Source organism: Nicotiana tabacum, chromosome 6 (assembly GCF_000715075.1).
Source record: "Nicotiana tabacum cultivar K326 chromosome 6, ASM71507v2, whole genome shotgun sequence".
In the NCBI taxonomy this organism is placed as follows: Eukaryota; Viridiplantae; Streptophyta; class Magnoliopsida; order Solanales; family Solanaceae; genus Nicotiana; species Nicotiana tabacum.
Window position 1 is genome coordinate 147,833,432 of NC_134085.1, and position 19,718 is coordinate 147,853,149.

Here is a 19,718-nt window from a genome sequence, read left to right on the forward strand (position 1 = left end):
GTTTGGCCGGGTACTACAGAAGATTTGTGGAGGGATTTTCTACTCTTGCCTCTCCATTGACTAAAGTGACGCAGAAAGCAGTTAAGTTCCAGTGGTCCGATGCTTGTGAAAGGAGCTTCCAGGAATTGAAATCAAGATTGACTACAACATCGGTATTAACCCTGCTAGAGGGTACAGAGGGATTTGTAGTGTATTGCGATGCTTCAAGGATCGGGCTTGGGTGTGTGCTGATGCAACCCGACAAGGTTATAGCCTACGCTTCCAAACAACTCAAGATCATGAAAAGAACTATCCAACCCATGACTTAGAGCTTACGGCAGTGGTGTTTGCACTAAATATTTGGCGACATTATTTGTATGGGGTTCATGTGGATGTATTTATGGACCACAAGAGCCTTCAATATATTTTCAAGCAAAAGGAGTTGAATCTGAGATAGAGAAGATGGCTAGAGTTACTCAAGGACTATGATATCGACATTCTCTATTACCCAGGAAAGGCTAATGTCGTGGCAGATGCTCTTAGCCGAAAATCTATGGGAAGTTTGGCTCATTTGGAGGCATATCAAAGGTCGTTGGCCCGGGAGGTTCACCAGTTAGCTAGTTTGGGAGTTCACCTTGCGGACTCTAATGAAGGAGGAGTGATTGTGCAGAATAGAGCTGAATCGTTACTTGTAGCGGAGGTCAAAGAAAAGCAATACAATGATCCATTGTTAACACAACTGAAAGAGAGGATTCATAAACGCAAGACCACAGCTTTTTCCTTTGGCATGGATGATGGTACCCTACGATACCAAGGCCGCCTATGTGTTCCAGATATTGACGGTCTTTGGGAAAGGATCATGGCAGAAGCTCACACTTCCAGGTATTCCGTGCACCCAAGTTCTACGAAAATATATCATGATCTCAAGGAAGTTTATTGGTGGAGAAACATGAAAAAGGATGTGGCAGGCTTTGTGGCAAAGTGTCCGAACTGTCAGCAAGTGAAGGCCGGGCACCAAATGCCTGGTGGATTGGCTTAAAGCATAGAAATTCCAATATGGAAATGGGAAATGATCAACATGGATTTTTTGGAAGGGATACCGTGCACTCCGCGCAAGTTCAACTCAATTGGGGTAATCGTGGATCGACTCACGAAATCAGCGAACTTCTTGCCAGTCAAGTCTATTGATACAGCGGAACAGTATGCTCAGTTGTATATCAAAGAAATAGTCAGGTTCCACTCCAATTTCAATAATTTCTGATCGAGGTGCTCAGTTCACGGCCAACTTTTGGAAGAAATTTCAGCAAGTTTTAGGTACGCAGGTAAATCTTAGTACGACTTTTCATCCTCAGACCGATGGGCAAGCGGAGCAGACTATTCAGATGTTGGAGGACATGTTGCGTACTTGTGTTCTTGATTTCAAAGGTAGCTGGGATGACCATTTGCCACTCATAGAATTTGCTTATAACCACAGCTTCCATGCTAGTATCCAGATGGCACCATTTGAGGCGTTGTATGATAGGAGATATAGGTCTCCCATTAGGTGGTTCGAGGTTGGAGAAGATGAGTTGATAAGGCCGGACCTCGTGCATCAGGCTATGGAGAAAGTCAAGATTATTAAGGAGAGGTTGAAACCAAAAGTCTTATTCAGATGTTTGTCGCAGAGATTTGGAGTTCAAACAAGATGATTGGGGTATTTTTGTAGGTTTCCCCCATGAAGGGTACCATGTAGTTTGGAAAGAAAGGAATATTAAGTCCAAGGTATGTCGGACCGTACAAAATCATTTAGAGGATCGGTCAAGTAGCATACAAGCTCGAACTGCCACCCGAGATGTCATTGGTACACCTAGTCTTCCATGTGTTTATATTGAAGAAGGTAGTAGGGGGTCCGTCCACTATTGTGCTGGTTGAAACTATTGAGGTTAATGAAGAACTGTCATATGAAGAAGTTCCAGTTGCTATTCTTGACAGGCAAGTCCGGAAGTTGAGAAACAAAGTAATTGCCTCTGTGAAAGTGTTATGGCAAAACCAGCAGGTTGAAGAAGCCACTTGGGAAGCCGAGGAAGAAATGAAAAAGAAGTACCCACATTTGTTTGAATAGCCATATAATAGCTTTTATGAATTTAGTCCCTATAAACTCTGTATCCTTTGATTTGGTCTATGTAATACTGTTCTATTTTGGTTATATATTGCCTATGCCGCCATAGTTGGTGTCGTTACAAGTTATGTCATGTCTATGGATTGTGCATATGCTGTTAGGTTATGTATTCTGGGTCACTCTGACAAGTGGATAGGCCTAGTTACAAAGAAAATTCTGGCAAAATTTTTGGAAATTTAGGGAGTTAGCCAAATTTGGGGTTGTTGATATGTTTCATGATGTGAAGAAGTTGAAGTTACATAAGGATTCTTAATGAGTGAACCTTGATCCTCATTCGAGGACGAATGATCTTAAGTGGGGGGAGGATATAAGGCCCCGTGAAATTTTTACTCAAAAACCCGAAATCTCGTAGTGCCAAGTTAAGGAATAATGTTTTTCTAGAAAAGCACATTTTTACGGTCCATTATGCGGTCGCATAATAGCTATGCGGACCGCATAATCGCCGCAGAGTCAGTCAGTATGCTGGTTAGTTTTGAAGTTAACCATGTGGCCAATTATGCGATTGCATAATCAATATGCGGGCCGCATAGTCATCACATAATCTCCTTGAAAATTTTGCGAGGTGCAGTTTTGCGGTGCATTATGCGACCGCAGAACAGGTATGCGGACCACATTCTTGTCGCATACCCGGGCAGTTTGTTCAGGTTTTGGGGGCCATTTTTGCGATTCCTTTTGTAGGCCACAAGTCAATTATGCGATCGCAGATTGTGTCGGGGCTCCTATTTTCTAACTTTTAAAACCCGACCCCATCCCATTAAAAACTCCCCATTAGACCTCTTTTATGCTATTCTACTACAAATAGAGTGAGAGAGGGAGTTTTAGAGGGGGAAACTAACTCTCACCAAGTAACTACAATCCTTGCCCAATTCTTTGAAGACTTTCAAGTAAAATTTGCTAGGCCTTCATCCTAAGAGGTAAGAACTTGTGCCCTAATCTATGATTTTGAAATTTCTATTAAAATAAGTGATTAACAAGGTCATGGGTATAGGGATTGATTATCTTGCATGCATAAATGATAATGAGGTATAGGGAGATTGTGAGTTAAAAGATAGAAATTGGGGTGTAAGATGATAAAAATCTCTCACAAAAGGGTCCTAAACACACAATGCACACTTAATTCTTGATAATATGCTCAAATGAGCTAGAATCTTAATCATGTCTCTAATTCTTGGTTCATCTTGTAAGTCTCAAATGAGGCAACCTAGCCGACCGGGTTGTGATCAGACTCCGCTCAAGAAAGCGGTGGTATTTTGAATAATGATGAACATTATGAAATGCCCCAAACTAAAGCTATGGAAATAATGTAAAAGTTATATGATTCTTTTATTTGATGATGTGGTGTTCGGTTAAAGCTTTTGATTGTCTCTTGTGATTTCCTTGTTCTTGTATGATAGTTCTTTCTAATAAGATGGTGTTTAGTTATACATACTAGTACTATTCTATGGTACTAACATCCCTTTGCCGGGGGCGCTACATTTTTGAAATGAATGTAGGTGGTTCTATAGCGGACGGTGCTGATCGTAGGTAGCGGAGTATCCTCATCTCAGAAAATCTTGGTGAGACCCTTTTCTTCGAGGGCTTATGCTGCACATCTTTTGTTATAAATTACCACTTTTGAGGTATGGTCGGGGCCTTGTTGTCGGCGTTATCATAACTATCTTTTGTATCCTAAGAGGCTCCGTAGACGATTGTATGGGTTATGTACGAGCATTGGATGGGTCCCTAGACTATGTTGTAATTCCAAACTCTTGTTTTCTCTAAACTGGAACTGTATGAAATCTTGGAAACTTAACCATGGTTTAAGGTTTGTGATATAAAATGAACTAACAATGTTGAATGTACGATCTTTCCTATTGTCTAAATAAACGAAAGCATGGTTCTCTTAATCATATTGAGTTGGGTAGAAAGTATTAAAAAAGGCTTGCTCAATTGGGTTCACTCGATTGAGCGTCGATCGCACCTCCCGAGGTTGGGGCGTGACATATCTATTGTTGATATTACTGTATTTTGTGTACCTAATATGCTGGATCTCTGCTTGCTTCAGTTTTGGCTTTGAGCACGTAGTCCCCTACTTTGAGTGGACATGACCTTTGCTTTCTTATTGTAGTAACGTTCCACTTGCTTCTCTTGGGAGACCATTATTATGTATTCCATATCTCTTTATTTGTCGATCTCATCGAGTTCTTGCCTTCTACTCTCGTCATTACTATTACCGCTTTCGTGAGAGTACCTTAGGCTGGGTTCTCCGACTTCGGCTAGTATGACTGCTTTGTCCCGTAAAACGGAAAGTAGGGCGTCTCCACTATGCTTGCCTTTGGGGTAATTCTATACGCCCATAGTACTTTTGGGAGTACTTCCGGCCACAGTCCCTTAGCGTCTTCGAACTTTTTCTTGATGTTTCATATAGACTTGTTGGAGGATTCTGCCTATCCGTTACCCGCTGGGTTATACGGGGTTGAAAGTATTCTCCTAATATGCCATTTCTCAAAGAAATCGACGGTTTTCTTTCCCGTGAACCGGGGTCTGTTATCACAGCTGATCTCTTTGGGTAGGCCGAATCGGCAGATGATGTTTGTTCATATGAAGCTGATTACCTCTTGTTCGCGTATTTGGGCGAACGCTCCTACTTCCACCCATTTAGAGAAATAGTCAGTTAATAGTAAAAGAAACCATACGTTACCTCGCCCTGGTGGAAATGTTCGCCTGCTTAGTGAATTATTGGGGCATATTTTTGGCATTGCTCGCATTTCTTCATAACTCCGGGCATCTTTTTTCATAGTGGGCCAGTAGTATCCTGCCCTTATAAGACACCTAACGAGTGATGGCCTTCATGGACTTCTTTGAAGGACGCGTTGGGTTTGGTTTAGGCCTAAACATTTTGCTAGAGGGCCGCCATATGTTCTCTTGTATGGATCGCTGTGGAGGAGGTTGTATTTGGCTGCCTGCATTTTTAGGTTTTTGGCTTCCTTCTTATCGTTTAGGAGTGTGCCATTCTACAAGTAGGTGATAATACGATTGCGCCAATCCCCAGGTTAAATTTACAGATCTTACCTCAATTTGGTCTAGCGACGAGTTAAGGAAGTAGACTACACTTTTATCCCTGGTCGTGAGGCTTTTGGTGGCTGCGTCCAATTTGGCAAAGCTGTCCGCTTCAACATTCTATGCACGCAGGATCTAGTCGAGCTGGCATTCGTCAAACTTGGGCAACAACTTACCAATCTCAGTCTGATATTTTTGCAACCTTTGTTATTTGATTTGGAAAGTCCCTGTGCTTGGTTGACTATGAGCTAGGAATCACAATGGAGTTTTAATCGCGTCGCCCCATACTTGAGTGCTAGTCTCAATCCTGTAATTACAGCCTCACACTCGGCCTCGTTGTTAGTCATATTTGGGCATATTATGGATTGGCAAATTACTTAGTCGGTAGGGACCTCGAGTACGAGTCCCAATCTGAATCCGGAAGCGTTGGATACGCCATCATTGTACAGGACCCATAGGTCTTGTGTTTGGAGAGAAGCTTGGACAGCTTCGTTCTCGACCTTAGGCGTTATCTTTGAGCTGAAGTCTGCAACGAAGTCGGCAAGCACTTGCGATTTTATCGCTGTTCGCGGCTGATATATGATACTCACTTAGCTCGATGGCCCACTTGGATAGCCTCCCCGATAATTTAGGTTTATGCAAAATGCCTCTTAGAGGAAAGGTGGTAACGACTGAGATAAGGTGGTACTGGAAATATGGTCTAAGCTTTTGTGAAGCTATGACGAGTTCCAGGGCCAGTTCTCGAGGTGTGGGTACCTCGTCTCTGAGTCAACGAGTGTTTTGCTAATATAATAAATAAGATATTGCATACCCTTACTTTCTCGGATCATGACTGCACTTACTGCCGCTTCGGAGACAGCTAGGTAGACGAGGAGATGTTCTCCGGGTTCGGGCTTTGAGCGCAGATGTGGTGATGACAGATACGCCTTCAGCTCTCGTAGAGCTTGTACGCAGTCGTGCATCTACTCGAGGCCATTATCCTTTTTGAGTATGCCTGAAAAATCTATGACATCTATCAGATGACCGCGATATAATCTCGATAGAGCGGTGATTCGACCAGTCAACCTCTGGACTTGCTTCTTGGTAGTCAGGAGCTCCGATATTTCTTCTATAGCTTTGATTTGGTTTGGGTTGACTTCGATCCCTGGTTGTGACACTAAGAAGCCCAAGAATTTTCCCGAGGCTATGCCAAACACGCATTTCTCTAGGTTTAGTTTCATTCCATACCGTCTCAGTATGTCAAAAGCTTCCTTCAAATGGTTGATATGGTCTTCTGCCTTTACAGATTTGACTAGCATGTCGTCGATGTATACCTCCATGGTTTTGCCGAGCTGATCTTTGAGCATTTTCGTGACCAATCTTTGATAGGTAGCTCCTGCATTTTTTAGCCCAAATAGCATGACCCTATAACAATATGTTCCTCGGTGGGTGATGAACGTAGTTTTCTCCTGGTCCTCTTCTTCCAGAAGTATCTGGTTATAGCCCGAGTACGCATCCAAAAAACTTAACAGCTCGTGCCTAAATATCGCATTGAAGAGTTGATCGATATATGGTAATGGGAACGAATCCTTCGGGCATGTTTTGTTTAAGTCTGTAAAGTTTATATACATCCTCCATATCCCATTTTTCTTTTTGACCTTCACTACGCTGGCGATCCACTTGGGGTATTTCGACTCATGATGGAGCCATTTTCTAATAATTTATCCACCTCCTCTTGGACGACATCGTTGATGGCGGGATTGCATTTTCGTCTGACCTGCCTTACCGGGGGTAGAATGGATGTACGTTTAATTTGTGTGTGGAGATCTCCTTGGGATGCCCGACATATCTGCACACTGAATGCAAACAAAGATGTATTAGTTATTAAGAATTGACTAAATTTACCTGGCTGATGTAGGCCTTTTTGCTGTAGTCGCTGGGATCTAATTGAACAGGGTTGAGGTCCTCTATAATCGAGTCTGCGGCTTCAACCGTTTCGGGATCCATGATGACGGTCCTGGTCTCTTTTTGTGTCGACCTCAGCCCTTTTGATTGCTATGCCTATTTTTCCTTGTCTTTCTTCTGTTGGATTGTCGTGTTGTCTAAGGCAATGTGGTAGCATTCTCGGGATGTGCGTTGTTCTCCCCGTATGCTGAATATCCCCCAAGGTATTGGGAATTTGATTACTTGATATAAGATGGAGGGGATAGCTCTCATGGGATGTATCTATGGTCGTCTACTATGGCATTGTATGTGGTGGCCTGGTCCATGATGTAAAATGCCGTCTCCAGTATTATACCTCCGACCAATATGGAGAGTATAATTTCTCCCGATGTCCATTCAACTGCATTATTAAAACCAATTAGTGTGATGCAGCATGGCATTATCTTGTCCTCAACTCTTATCCGGGTGAGGACTCGGGGATGGATAATGCACCCTCCACTCCTATCATCCACCATGATACGTTTGACATCAGTATCTAATATGCGCAAAGTAATGACAAGAGCATCATTGTGAGAGAAAGTCAAACTGTCGACATCTGACTCGTCGAAGATGATAATTTCTTCGAATCTGTCATACCCTTCATGGGTGATAGATATTTTGAGCTTGTGAGTGGTAGTGAATTTAACACTATTGATGGAGGCGTCATCGCTGCCGCCAATGATCATGTTGATAGTACGAGCTGGTGATGGTGGCTTTGGCGAAACTTGGCGTTCACGTCCTCTAGAGAAGTTGTTTTTCCCCTTGTTGCTCAGCATCTCTTTGAGGTGTCCTTGCTGCAACATGTTCACAACCTCTTGCCTGAGGGTGATGCAGTCTTCTGTCTTGTGTCCGGGCTCCTAGTGGAATTCGCAGAGGGCGTCAGATTTTCTAGTGCTCGGATCGGACCTCATCTTTGGCGGCCGCTTCACCTTCGTTCCGAGTTACTCCAGGACATAGACTATTTCTGTATGTGACACAAAAAAATTGTGAGCATATAATAAGGGGGAATACCTCTCTTGTTCCGGTGAGTCCCCGTTCTTGGCTTGGATGGACCTTCATCATAGCGGAAAGAAGGCGGGATAGGGGCACTGACGTATGGCTGATGTCGTTCCCTATTCGGCATTGAGACTGGGTGATCCCTCCTTATATTATCTCTTCGTTCTTTCTTGGGATAGGTTTGTAATGAGATGAGCCGTCGAGTTGGTTCGTTGAGGTCATTATCATCTTCTCGGACATCAGCACAATAGGCATTATGGATTTCGTCCCAAGTGGTTGGAGGGTATCTCTTCAATCGGCAGAGCAACTTTCTTGTCGCTCCTAAAACCTTCTCTACTCAACCCATTCTTAAAGGCTGCGACTTCTATCCTTTCAGACACATTTGGTAAGGTCATTCTCACCTTTTTGAATCGAGCGAAGAAGTCCCCCAGTCCCTCTCCCAGGGATTGCTTGATGGTGAAGATGTCGTTTACTCTTGTTTCAGCTTTCTTGGCACTGGCATGCGCAGTCACGAACTTATTGGCCATTTCTTCGAATGTTTCTATGGAGCGAGTCTGAAGCTGTGAATACCATGTTAATGCCCATCCACTAAGGGGCCTCGCCAAATTTCTTACGTGATCTTCAGGATCAGTTGTTCAGTCGTATATCCTGAGATACAGTGGCATTTTGAAGGTCTTTGGTATGGCATGTGGGGTTGCTTCTTCATTGTACGACTACTATATGAATCTTCCAGCGTCCCTCTTTGGCAGTAACTTGGGGGCGCCCGGTATCTTGTCAACTCGTTCTAGGTGTTCTTTCATTTGATCTCTGAGCGCTTTATTTTCGTTCTCCATTTCTTCTATCCTCTTTAGAACAACGGTGAGGATGTTGTCACATGCATTGTTAGTAACATTGTGAGTTATACCTGGTGTTGGTGAGTCTGATTGGTCGCTCTGTTCATATGCCCTTTACACTGCATGTGCTATTGCGGTCTCTGTAGTCATGCATGGAGTAGGTTTGTTGAGTACGCTTACTAGCGTATCGGTCAACCACACTTCGAGGAGCTATTTCATGGCTGGTGGCATTCCTTCTCCTGTGGACGTGGAGACCTTTTTCCATGTGGTTTTGTTATGCTGCAATGAGGGGAGGAGACCCCTTGCACCTGGGAGAGACAGTGGGTATCACGTCATCACCTAGCATTTCGCAGCTCTCGTTGATAGTATTCATGAGGTTTCCAGGGAAGTCACCTGTTACTTTAGTTCTATCTCCTTGGTTACCTGCCATGTAGGTTTATGCGCAGAGAAAAAGAAAAATATCGGGTTTGTTAGGTTAGTGACTCACGTGAGTTGTATATCTAAAGGAAACTAAAACATTAGTTAAAAAGTCCCCACAAATGGCACCAAACTGCTTGACCAAAAATACAAATATTGGTGCAACCAATTATATTTAAATAAAGAAGAGTCAATTTTAGCTAATAATAATATCCAAAAGATAAGGTTATCTGTTTATGGCAGATAATATGTATATTTGACTGAATGGTAATGAATGTGAGCAATAATAACAGTTTTCAATAATCCAATAAAGATGGAAGATAGCATTAAGTAGTAATAAATAGCAATGAGTGACACCTGTGTAAATAAAAACGTATGAGTCACCTGAAAAGGGGTGGGATCCGTGGATATTCTCCCTAACAATAAAGAAAATTGATGAGCCTTAGAACACTCAGGTTGTTCTTGGATCAAGTGGAAAAACTAGACAAGAATCTTAGTAAAAAGGTTATTTTTGTATGCTTTAATATGGTTAGATTTTCTATAAAGTCAACATGTTTTCTTACAAGTGAATATCTGATGTCCCTATCATTGTGTCTCTTCTATTTATAAGGAACATATTCCTAGAAACCCTAATAGTACAAGTGCAAAGAATATCCACTAGAATATTCTCTTTGGTGCCCTTATTTTAAAACTAGTCGTTATATCTCTGTCTAGGATGTTCGACCTCGATGTTGATCTACGACAATTTTTTGACCTTGATCCTTAATAACTCTTCGACCGCAACCTTCATCGTTTCTGGAACCACTTCGACCTTGGGTAGGTCTTTAACTCTTTATTGAAGTCGTATTGGTGAAACATGGCAGTCTAGGAATGCCTCTTAATGTTAACATGATTTGATTATATTAGAGATAATTTTTGACTCATACAGGCATACTACACCCTGATAACGATACAGAAAATATGTTTGCATGCCAAACCTACAGATGAACAGAAAATAACAGCACAAATTGCACTTTTATTAGCACTTCCTGATAGCGAAGCATCATTACGGAACAAGTGAGGCAACTGCCTTGGATAATTAACTAAACTTAATTAAAAATATTTTCTTTTAATGTAGCACTTAAATAATTAATTAATATAATTTAACGTAAGTAAATTTTATTACAATTATCCTATCCTATTTTAGGGAAAATTTTATTCCTATACACTATATGAAACTTTATTACAAAAAATGTCCCTGTTTTTAAAATTACCCGACCTGGACACAGTTTTCCTACATAATCTGTACAAATTATTTAAAAAGGAATCCTTTCTGCTGTAACATTCCTTTTTAGGAGCAATAATTTGGGATAGTAAGGGATTCTACCTAGATTTTTTGAAACGTATTACTCGCCATTAATTAGGCCTGAAATTATTCTGTTTCTCTCATAATTTTGATACTCTGTTTTCCGAATACTCTGTTTTTCACTGTATATTCTGGTTTCACAGGCAAAATCGAATCAATTATCTACAATTGTACTGAATCACACGCAATAATGTCGAAAATAGCTATTACGCTTAAGCTAAATGGTAATTGGGATAGCTTTGGGAGATACATGGATTTTGAAATCGCCGAGATTGTAATCAGCGAAGATGCAACTTATATAGCCAATTGATTTCTACAATCACAGAGTATCAAATGATTGATACATCAGAAAAAATAATCGAAATCAAGTACATTGTCAATGAAAATTGTCCGCCAATGGAAATTAGGAACAATATGGTAGTTCTAGTATACATGGAGACGAAAAAGGAAAAGAGGAACTTAGGAATGTATCCACTATGTATAACAGTGCAAGATTTTGATTTGGAATGCAGTATGTCTATTTCGAACGAAATTGCAGGTTTGATCTGTTATACCAGTGATGAAATTTGTTTTTATCTCATGCATGCTACAATGTTTCTACAGTATTTCTACAAAAAAACTACATAACATGTGTAGATCAAAATAACTATTGAATTTCATTTGTTTTACAATTTTTCTACAATATTTCTAAATAAAAACTACATAACATGTGTATATCAATTGTTATGAATATGTATGTCCTGGATTTTATTGTTCTACAATTATTCTACAAAATATCTACAACATCTATCATAACACTATTTAGCTTTAATTGATTGCAGGTTCATCTGGAACACTGAAGTTGATTGATATGCCAACATCTGCTAAGATAGTGGAATATGAAAGTATAATCATAACAGAAAATACACCAACTGTTATTGAAGTAGGCCAAGTATACAAAGACAAGAAAATAATTGCTAGTGCAATAAAGCACTATTATGTTATGAACAAGTTCCAATTTAGGGTGAAAAGGTCTAGTGATAGAAAGTAAGAACAGTTCAATGGTCAAAGATCATGTCTTTTGTATATAAATTGTTAAATATAATATTTTCACTATTAAACAACCTATTTTTTGTGTATCTATATTTTTCATACCATTGTTTAAATTATTTTTATTCTGTAGCTACTGCCTGATATGCGTTGGGGAAGATTGTACATGGCACTTCAAGTCAACCAGCATAAATGATTCAGCAATGTTCAAGGTTCGAAAATTCAACAGCTTGCACAAATGCTCTTTGATGGACAATACCTACATACAACACAAACCTACTTTCATGGTAGTGGGTAGCATAGTTATACCAAAATATGCTGATCCTAAGACAGTTTACACACCAAAAGACATACAAAGTGATATGTTATTTGTACACAGCGTGACCTTAACATACATGCAAGCTTGGAGAGCAAAGGATAAGGCTTTGGAATTTTTGAGAGGTCATCTTGCTGACTCCTATAGTCGATTGCCTAGTTATTTGTATATTCTGGAGAAGACTTACCCGGGGTCGGTAGTTAAATTGAAGAAGACCGACGATAACTGTTTCTTGTATGCATTTGTTGCGATTAGTACGTCAATCAATGGTTGGAAATATTGTAGGCCAGTTGTAGTAGTTGATAGGACCTTCTTGAAGTTAGCATACAGGGAAATAATGCTAACAGTTAGAACAATGGATGCAACAGATATTCTAGATTTATTGTAGATATTTTGTAGAAAATTTGTTGTTTGTATGTATTTTTCTTTATCTACAATTTTATGATGGAAATTGAATTCATTTTTGCCACATATGATACATAGCATATTACCACTGGCATATGTTGTTGTTGATTCAGAAAATGAGGCATCATGGAAGTGATTTTTTGAGCAATTCAAACATGCATATGGTGAAAGACCAAATATGTGTGTTGTTTCTAATCGGAATGAGAGTATCTTGAAGGCAACATCTATTGTTTATACCGGCATGTCATATTATTCTTGCATGTAGCATATTTGGACAAATATAAGGTCAAAGTTCAAGAAAGGCCATCTAAAGTTAAGCGAATTGTACTTTGACACAGCACGATCATACACGCTTGATGAATATGAAAGAATGTCAAAGATTGAAGAGATCGACACACGTGTTAAAGTATACTTATACGATATTGGCTATCATAGATGGTCTCGAGTACATGCTACGGTGAGCAGAACTTGGACTATGACATCAAACATTGCAGAGTCATTGAATGCGGTAACAAAAGATGCAAGAGAACTGCCGATAGTAGAACTATTAGAGTACATGATGACTCTTCTTGAACACTTGACTAATGAAAAGTTATTGAAAGCAAAGGGTACATTCACATACCTTGGGTTTAAACTCAACAAAGAGTTGGAGGACAACAGAACATTGTCGCAGAATCTTAAAGTAAGTTATATCCAATAACATCTGATCAATTATTGCATCAAACTAAAATATTAACAGATATTGTAGATAAATTATTGAATAATTATAGTTATTTTGTATATGTTGCTGATAATTTGTTGTGTGTTTGTAATATAATTGTAGGTGAGGGTTTGAATAGATTACATCCATACAGTGCTAGATGGTGTGAGACGCTATATTGTTTGTCTTGAAAACAAGAGATGTAGTTGTGGACAATTCCAGCTTGATGAACTTCCTTGTCCACATGCTTTGGCTGCTTTAAGGCACAGGGATGAGTCTTATGAAAAATATTTTTCTCCTTATTACACGAGGGAGAACCTCTTGCATATTTATGAAATACCAGTAGACCCGTTGCTTGATGAAAGCAAATGGAATGTGCCACAACATATAGCTGAAGAAGTTGTAAATCCACCTACCGAGAAAAGACAGCCAGGGAGACCTCAAAAACAAAGATACAAAACACATGATGAAGTAAAGGCAAAGAAGTACAAGGTTTCATGTGGCAACTGTGGAATAAAAGGGCATAACAAAAGATCTTGCAAGAATGCTCCCAAGAAGAAATAAAATTTGATATAGTCAACAGATTTTCTGATAAAAGTGTTGAGGTGTTCAGGAGAATTATAGTTGAGGTGTAATTGTGTTGGTAAATTGAGTAAAGACCGTTTCCTACAAAGAAAAGTTTTCAACTCTTAATCTAGTTGGTTTGAATTTATTTTGTTTGATTACTGAGTGTATTGAGTTTTGACTTTCATAACTTGATTGGATTATGAATGATTTATATCTATAGTACACAATTACGTAATTATCTATATCACGAATCATTAGTGAACAATGACAATTACAAATTATCTACAAAATAACTACATAATCTGGCATTTGACAGAATAACTACATAATAATTAAGTTCTAAAGGAGTTTTATGCTAACATTAATGAGATCAAGTACTAATAACTTTCAACGAATTAAGATAAAATTAACAGAATGTTTCCTAATGTTAGCACTAGTATCCTGGATAAAATAACAAAACATAGGGTAAAATAACTGTAGCACAAATCTGCTACAATTAAACTTCAACAAACTTGCTCATAAGTAACAATTTATTTATAAACTTTCTACAAAATCAAGTGTAACTAAACAATTTAACTACATTTTCCCCACAGAAAATGGCAACTAATTCATCTTCTTCCAGACTTGTGTTATCTCGTTCACAACTGGTAAAAATAAATAATAAAACAAACGGTAACAACAAAAAATAAAAGTAGTGCAATAAAATACTAATAATTTTGAACCAAAAAAGGATCTTCATAGTATTTTCGATTTAAAGTAGCAATTTCATGGACAAAAATAACAAAACTAAAGGTAAAACAATTGTAGTACAAATCTGCTACAAATATGTTTCAACTTACTTTTTCTAAGGTAACATATTGTCTACAACTTTACTACAAACCCACTACACCTACACATTTTAACTACAATTTTACTACAAAATAGGGAAACTAAGTCTTCTTCTTCTTCTTCTTCTTCTTCTTCTTCTTCTTCTTCTTCTTCTTCTGGAGTTGTGTTCTCTCATTTGGAGCTGGTGGACCTTTTCTTCTTGCTAATCTGCCAGTCACATCACTCTCACTAATTACACCAATGTCTCACTTTTTCCTACCAAAATTCCAAAGTAGAGCTCCATAGCGTCTACAATGTTGATCAATATCATAAAGGTCTTCCTTTGAAATGAATAGCTCTTCAATGCTGATATATTCAGCAAATACATCAACGTATACACCACAGTCACTACAAAATAGAAATTAGGGGAAAAAAGATTTAGCGTTCAGCAATTGAATAAAATCTGTTAAATAAATAGAAGGAAAAAGCAACTTTTTCATACACTGAACCCTCTTTTTGCTGGGGTATCTCACCGACTAACCACTGAATGTCAAGAGGGTCAGTAACACCTTTTTCGATGTATGACTTTGTGTTCTTATAGTTGATGTCTGGACGCTTGCCATAGAAGCCGGTGGATGACAAGTATAGGGGGATCATTGTTGCAAATTTGTTGACAACAGATTCAACAATGTTGTGATTGTATGAAGAGACCATAGAATCATAAACATATAGAACCCTTTCGGTAATGTCAAAAATAGCCAACACCCAATGAAATTTTTCCACAATATTTATAGGCATAATCACAAATTTAACTTGATCCCATGCAACATTTGCAAGTAGCATGTACCCCAATATGTATTCTACTACGACGTCCTGGGATTTGACAACAACTAGCTTCTTATCATCAGGAGCATTAATGTATTTTTCATAAATTTGTTCAATTCTAGTCTTGAAAATACAGTCAGTAGTTGTAAAACGTGTTTTGTTCACAGGACCATACTTTCCCCTCTTCCACAAATAGTATAAAATAACATCAATGTGCTGCAATAAAAAAATAGAGTTCATTATTTCTTAATGCTTCAAACAAATTAACTACAATTTTTAAACAAAAAAACTACAATATCCTCCAATAATATAACACCCCAGCTAATCATTTCATTCTGCCAGGGTATGTGTTTACCGTTTGGTTGAGGACTTGTCCAGGATGTGCTAAAGTGTAAAACCACTTCTTTTTATCAACTTTGTCCACTCCAAGATCATACCACGGCTTAAGCTGGTAATATTTTATTGAATAAGGCGCCTTCCTCCTATTTAAACACATAGAAATTACAATAAATATGTAGATTGAGGTGGATATCCAAAAGATGAATACACCCAGAAATATGAACAAATTGTATAAACTAACCTCTTTAAAGCTGTATTGGTACCAAGGTACAACCACTTATTGAATTCTTCTAACAAGTCAGGATTAACATCGTCGCTAATAACCCTAGTAAACGGATGCTTGATTTGAAAAATTGGAGGTCCAACAGAAGTGCTGCCACCAGAACTGTAAAAAGGTAGAAAGGGTGATCGGGCATGCTTTCTAGGCTGGCTTGTTCTTCCTTGATGCACAGGGGTTGTTTCATCTTGGTTAAACTCGCCGAACTTAACAATCTGGGAGAAGTTCTCTAAAAACTCAAAATCATCAAGTGTTACTTCCCTTTTATCATATTTGGAGTCGTCCGAATCACCTATATTAATATACTCGGCTGGTTCACCTCCTTCTTCACAACAATCATCTCCTTCTTTTATAACATTCTCTTCTTCAATGAGAGATCGAATTTTTTTCCCTTTTTCTCATTCTTCTGTTCTCCTTGAATGCTTATTGTATCTTCATGTATTGGAGATTCAATAGGCATAGGTTCCTTCACTGTTACAATAAGTATTTTTAAATTAATCATTTTGTAGAAATTTGTACTAAACACTAACATTTCAGTATACAAATTGTAGTTTAAATGTAGTAATTTTGTTGAAATGATGTCATGGATATGATAACAGCTAAGTTTAGAATGTTCATGTGATGATAACATGTACTAACTCATACCTGCATTCTCTTCATCAATTGCTCCTTCAGAATGAGAATATAAATCATCACGTACATGAACATTCTCATTAATTTCCATGTCATTCACTTGTCCTGTATCTAAGAAACCCATTTGAATCATAATGCACATTAGTTGATACAATTGTAGGCAATATGTAGGTATATTGTAGACATCTACATATATATGTAAATCTGTGTAGATGTACTGTAGGCATAATGCAGATATGTCTAGATGTATTGTAGATATAATGTAGATATATTGTATAAAATGTAGATATGCTGTACATGCTTTTTTACTCTACTGGCATGCGCTGGTTTATCACTACTGCACGGAAAATGTTGATTGTTCTTTTTGTTTGATTGCTCAGCAATTTTGGTAGAACTCCCAACAAACTACAGGCTTTAAATTTGTTAAGATATATACTTTATGGATGATAATATAAATTTAGAGGTGATATAAATTATTCTGTTAAATGAATATATTTCAAATATTACCCTGGCATCAATGTTATCCTTTTGACTGTTTATCGCCTATAAAACAACCTTGATTGAATCATTGAGTAGCAGTCGAAAGCTACCTAGTTCTTCAAAAACATCTGTCTTGAAAGATCCAAAATCTAAAGAAACCTACATATTAAAATATAAAGAGTTAACGAAAACATTGGCTTAGCAGAAATTAAAGAAACCATCCAAGATTATGCATATATGTTACCTTGTCAACATCTTTTCTTAAAATTTTAATTTCTTTCAGAATATCTATCTTGCCCTATATTCCAATTGACTTCGTGTGTCCTGATGGAGATGCATCATCTTTCGGAGCCTCAGACTTGGTTTCAACTTCTTCAAGTATGTATTCAACTTTATCAAGCAAAGACATTCTAGAATGCTCTTGTGGTGCTTTAATTATGTTGGTGAACTGAGTGAAAAAAGGAAATTAATTTAACTTAGACATAATATGTATAAATGTTGTAGAGGTCCAAATGGAGGGTTCTGATCGACACATAGTCATTCCTGGGGACTACGACTTGCTATCGGACTGTGATCAGGTGGCATCCACTTTTGCCCCTTTGTGTGCTGCCCGTGAGAGCGAGGCACTTAAAGCGATGATTTATACAGAGTTGTCTTGGAGTGTTTTTGGCCTGGCTCTACTGGTAAATGTCTTCTTTTTGTTTCGTCGTTGGATCGGCGTTACTATTATTGGATCATTTGTTCTAACTTTACTTCTCGTGCTAGACCCTCATCATGGAGATTGAGCATGAGCGTCAGGAAAGGAGGAGGACGAACATCTATGGGAAGACGTCTTCCAAGTACCAAGAATATCATACCAAGCATCGGGCGATGGCCGACATCTACAATCAGGATCGCGACTTCCAATTGCTCCGTGAAGGGATCAGGCAGAGGGAGGATCAACTGGCGTGCAAGGTCGAGGTGTTGAAGAAGCAAGATGAGGACCTGATGAAGGCTGTTGCCCGTAGCAGTGAGCTTGAGGCATCCCTCAGAGCCAAGGAAGATGAGCTCGAGCTTAGTAGGGGAGTAGTGGCCGAAAATACCGACCTTCAAGCAAAGGTAGCCAATTTAACTGTCAAAATAGATATGAAAACGATTGAAGTCGATGAACTTAAGGGTGAGTTGAGTGTGAATGTTGATAGATTGGTCCATGTTGAGAGGGAGATGGCGACTGCCATCTCTGAGGCGGCAGTTTTAGAAGATGCCCTCCGTGTTTGTAGGTTAGATGGGGCTAAGGAGATGGAGACGTTTGTGCTTAAGGCACCGGAACTTGAGGGGCGTATTTATGGGTTGGAGGCAGAAATGTACGCATTGAACAAGCAAGTGGATTCTTTGAAAGAGGAAGACGTACGACGATAGTCGCAGCCTTCTACATCTTATGCTCCAGTTGATCCCGTCGTGCCTCGATGTCTATATGAGTTGTGGGTTCACGCCGAGGCTCAGCTCGATGTGTACAATGCTCTTTATGTTGATGGGAGGGCATCTGAAACGGAGCTTCGGGATGTACGCACCAAGGTTCGTGCAGCTCGTGAGGCATGCAGGTATGATCCTCTTATGCCTGACGGAGATGATATCAATTCTGATGATGCGAACAGACTCGCCTCCGACTCTTGGTATGAAGGCGTGTATGCCACTGGAAATGATGTGTAGTATTTGTTCTATACTTACTTTTTGCTTCGTGATTTTTGTAAGGGCATCTTTGAGCCCTTTGTAAAGTCAAATATTTGTAACATATTTGCTGTAAATGAAGGTCGTTTTGGTCGTACATCTCTGAGTCATTTTCTTTCTTTGGTTATTTTTTTGACGATGACTTCTGCCGTAGTTACGTCGCTCCGACGCTTTGTTGAAACGTTAAACTTATTGTATTGAGTTTAGTTGAACTACTTTCATTAGCAACGGCCTTAGCCATAGTGATATTACTTTCGAGTTGGCGCCAAAGTAATATCTCGTCGTAATTCGAGTGATGTCGAAATTTATCGATGGCCTTAGCCATTGGGATGTTACTTTCGAGCTTGCACCAAAGTAATATCCCGTCGTGGTTCGAGTGATATCAACCTCATTTTTTGTTGATGGACTTAGCCATTGGGATGTTACTTTCAAACTGGCGCCGAAATAATATCCCATCGTGGTTCGAGTGATATCAAACTCGTTTTTTGTCGATGGCCTTAGCCATTGGGATGTTACTTTCGAGCTGGCGCCGAAGTAATATCCTGTCATGATTTGAGAGATATCGAACTCGTTTTTGGTCGATGGCCTTAACCATTGGGATGTTACTTTCAAGCTGGCACCGAAGTAATATCTCGTTGTGGTTTGAGTGATGTTGCACTCATTTTTTATCGATGGCCTTAGCCATTGGGATGTTACTTTTGAGCTCGCGCCGAAGTAATATCCCGTCATGGTTCGAGTGATGTCGCACTCATTTTTTTTCGATGGCCTTAGCCATTGGGATGTTACTTTTGATTCAGCACCGAAATAATATCCCGTCGTGAGGGTGGCGTTCTATTTTATTTGTTGGAGTATCGCGGATGCCAGTTTCATTCATACATTGGAGATGCGTATTGATTTTGTATAC

The 19,718-nt window shown here is 39.1% G+C and overlaps 2 protein-coding genes across 2 annotated transcripts; one reads left to right on the forward strand and one right to left on the reverse strand.

The window, feature by feature from the left end:
- Positions 1–7,368: 7,368 nt before the first annotated feature.
- Positions 7,369–7,941, reverse strand: LOC107768288 (uncharacterized). Its single transcript, XM_016587400.2, has one exon. It carries the CDS (start codon positions 7,939–7,941, stop codon positions 7,369–7,371), a length of 573 nt encoding a protein of 190 aa, XP_016442886.2.
- Positions 7,942–8,815: 874 nt separating this feature from the next.
- LOC107768289 (uncharacterized) lies at positions 8,816–13,743 on the forward strand. Its single transcript, XM_075256030.1, has 8 exons — positions 8,816–8,900; positions 10,873–10,953; positions 11,055–11,240; positions 11,551–11,755; positions 11,892–12,420; positions 12,745–13,161; positions 13,303–13,308; positions 13,402–13,743. Exons 1-8 carry the CDS (start codon positions 8,816–8,818, stop codon positions 13,741–13,743), a joined length of 1,851 nt encoding a protein of 616 aa, XP_075112131.1.
- The last annotated feature ends 5,975 nt before the right edge of the window (positions 13,744–19,718 follow it).

What these genes read in the sequence shown, in the direction of transcription:
- LOC107768289 (XM_075256030.1), top strand. Translation starts at nt 8,816, where the DNA reads ATGGCATGTGGGGTTGCTTCTTCATTGTACGACTACTATATGAATCTT. An exon ending in AAAAGGTCTAGTGATAGAAA is followed by an intron (nt 11,756 to 11,891) that starts GTAAGAACAGTT and finishes TTTATTCTGTAG; the next exon opens with CTACTGCCTGATATGCGTTG. An exon ending in ACAGGGAAATAATGCTAACA is followed by an intron (nt 12,421 to 12,744) that starts GTTAGAACAATG and finishes TCTTGCATGTAG; the next exon opens with CATATTTGGACAAATATAAG.
- LOC107768288 (XM_016587400.2), bottom strand. Translation starts at nt 7,941, where the DNA reads ATGTTGCAGCAAGGACACCTCAAAGAGATGCTGAGCAACAAGGGGAAA.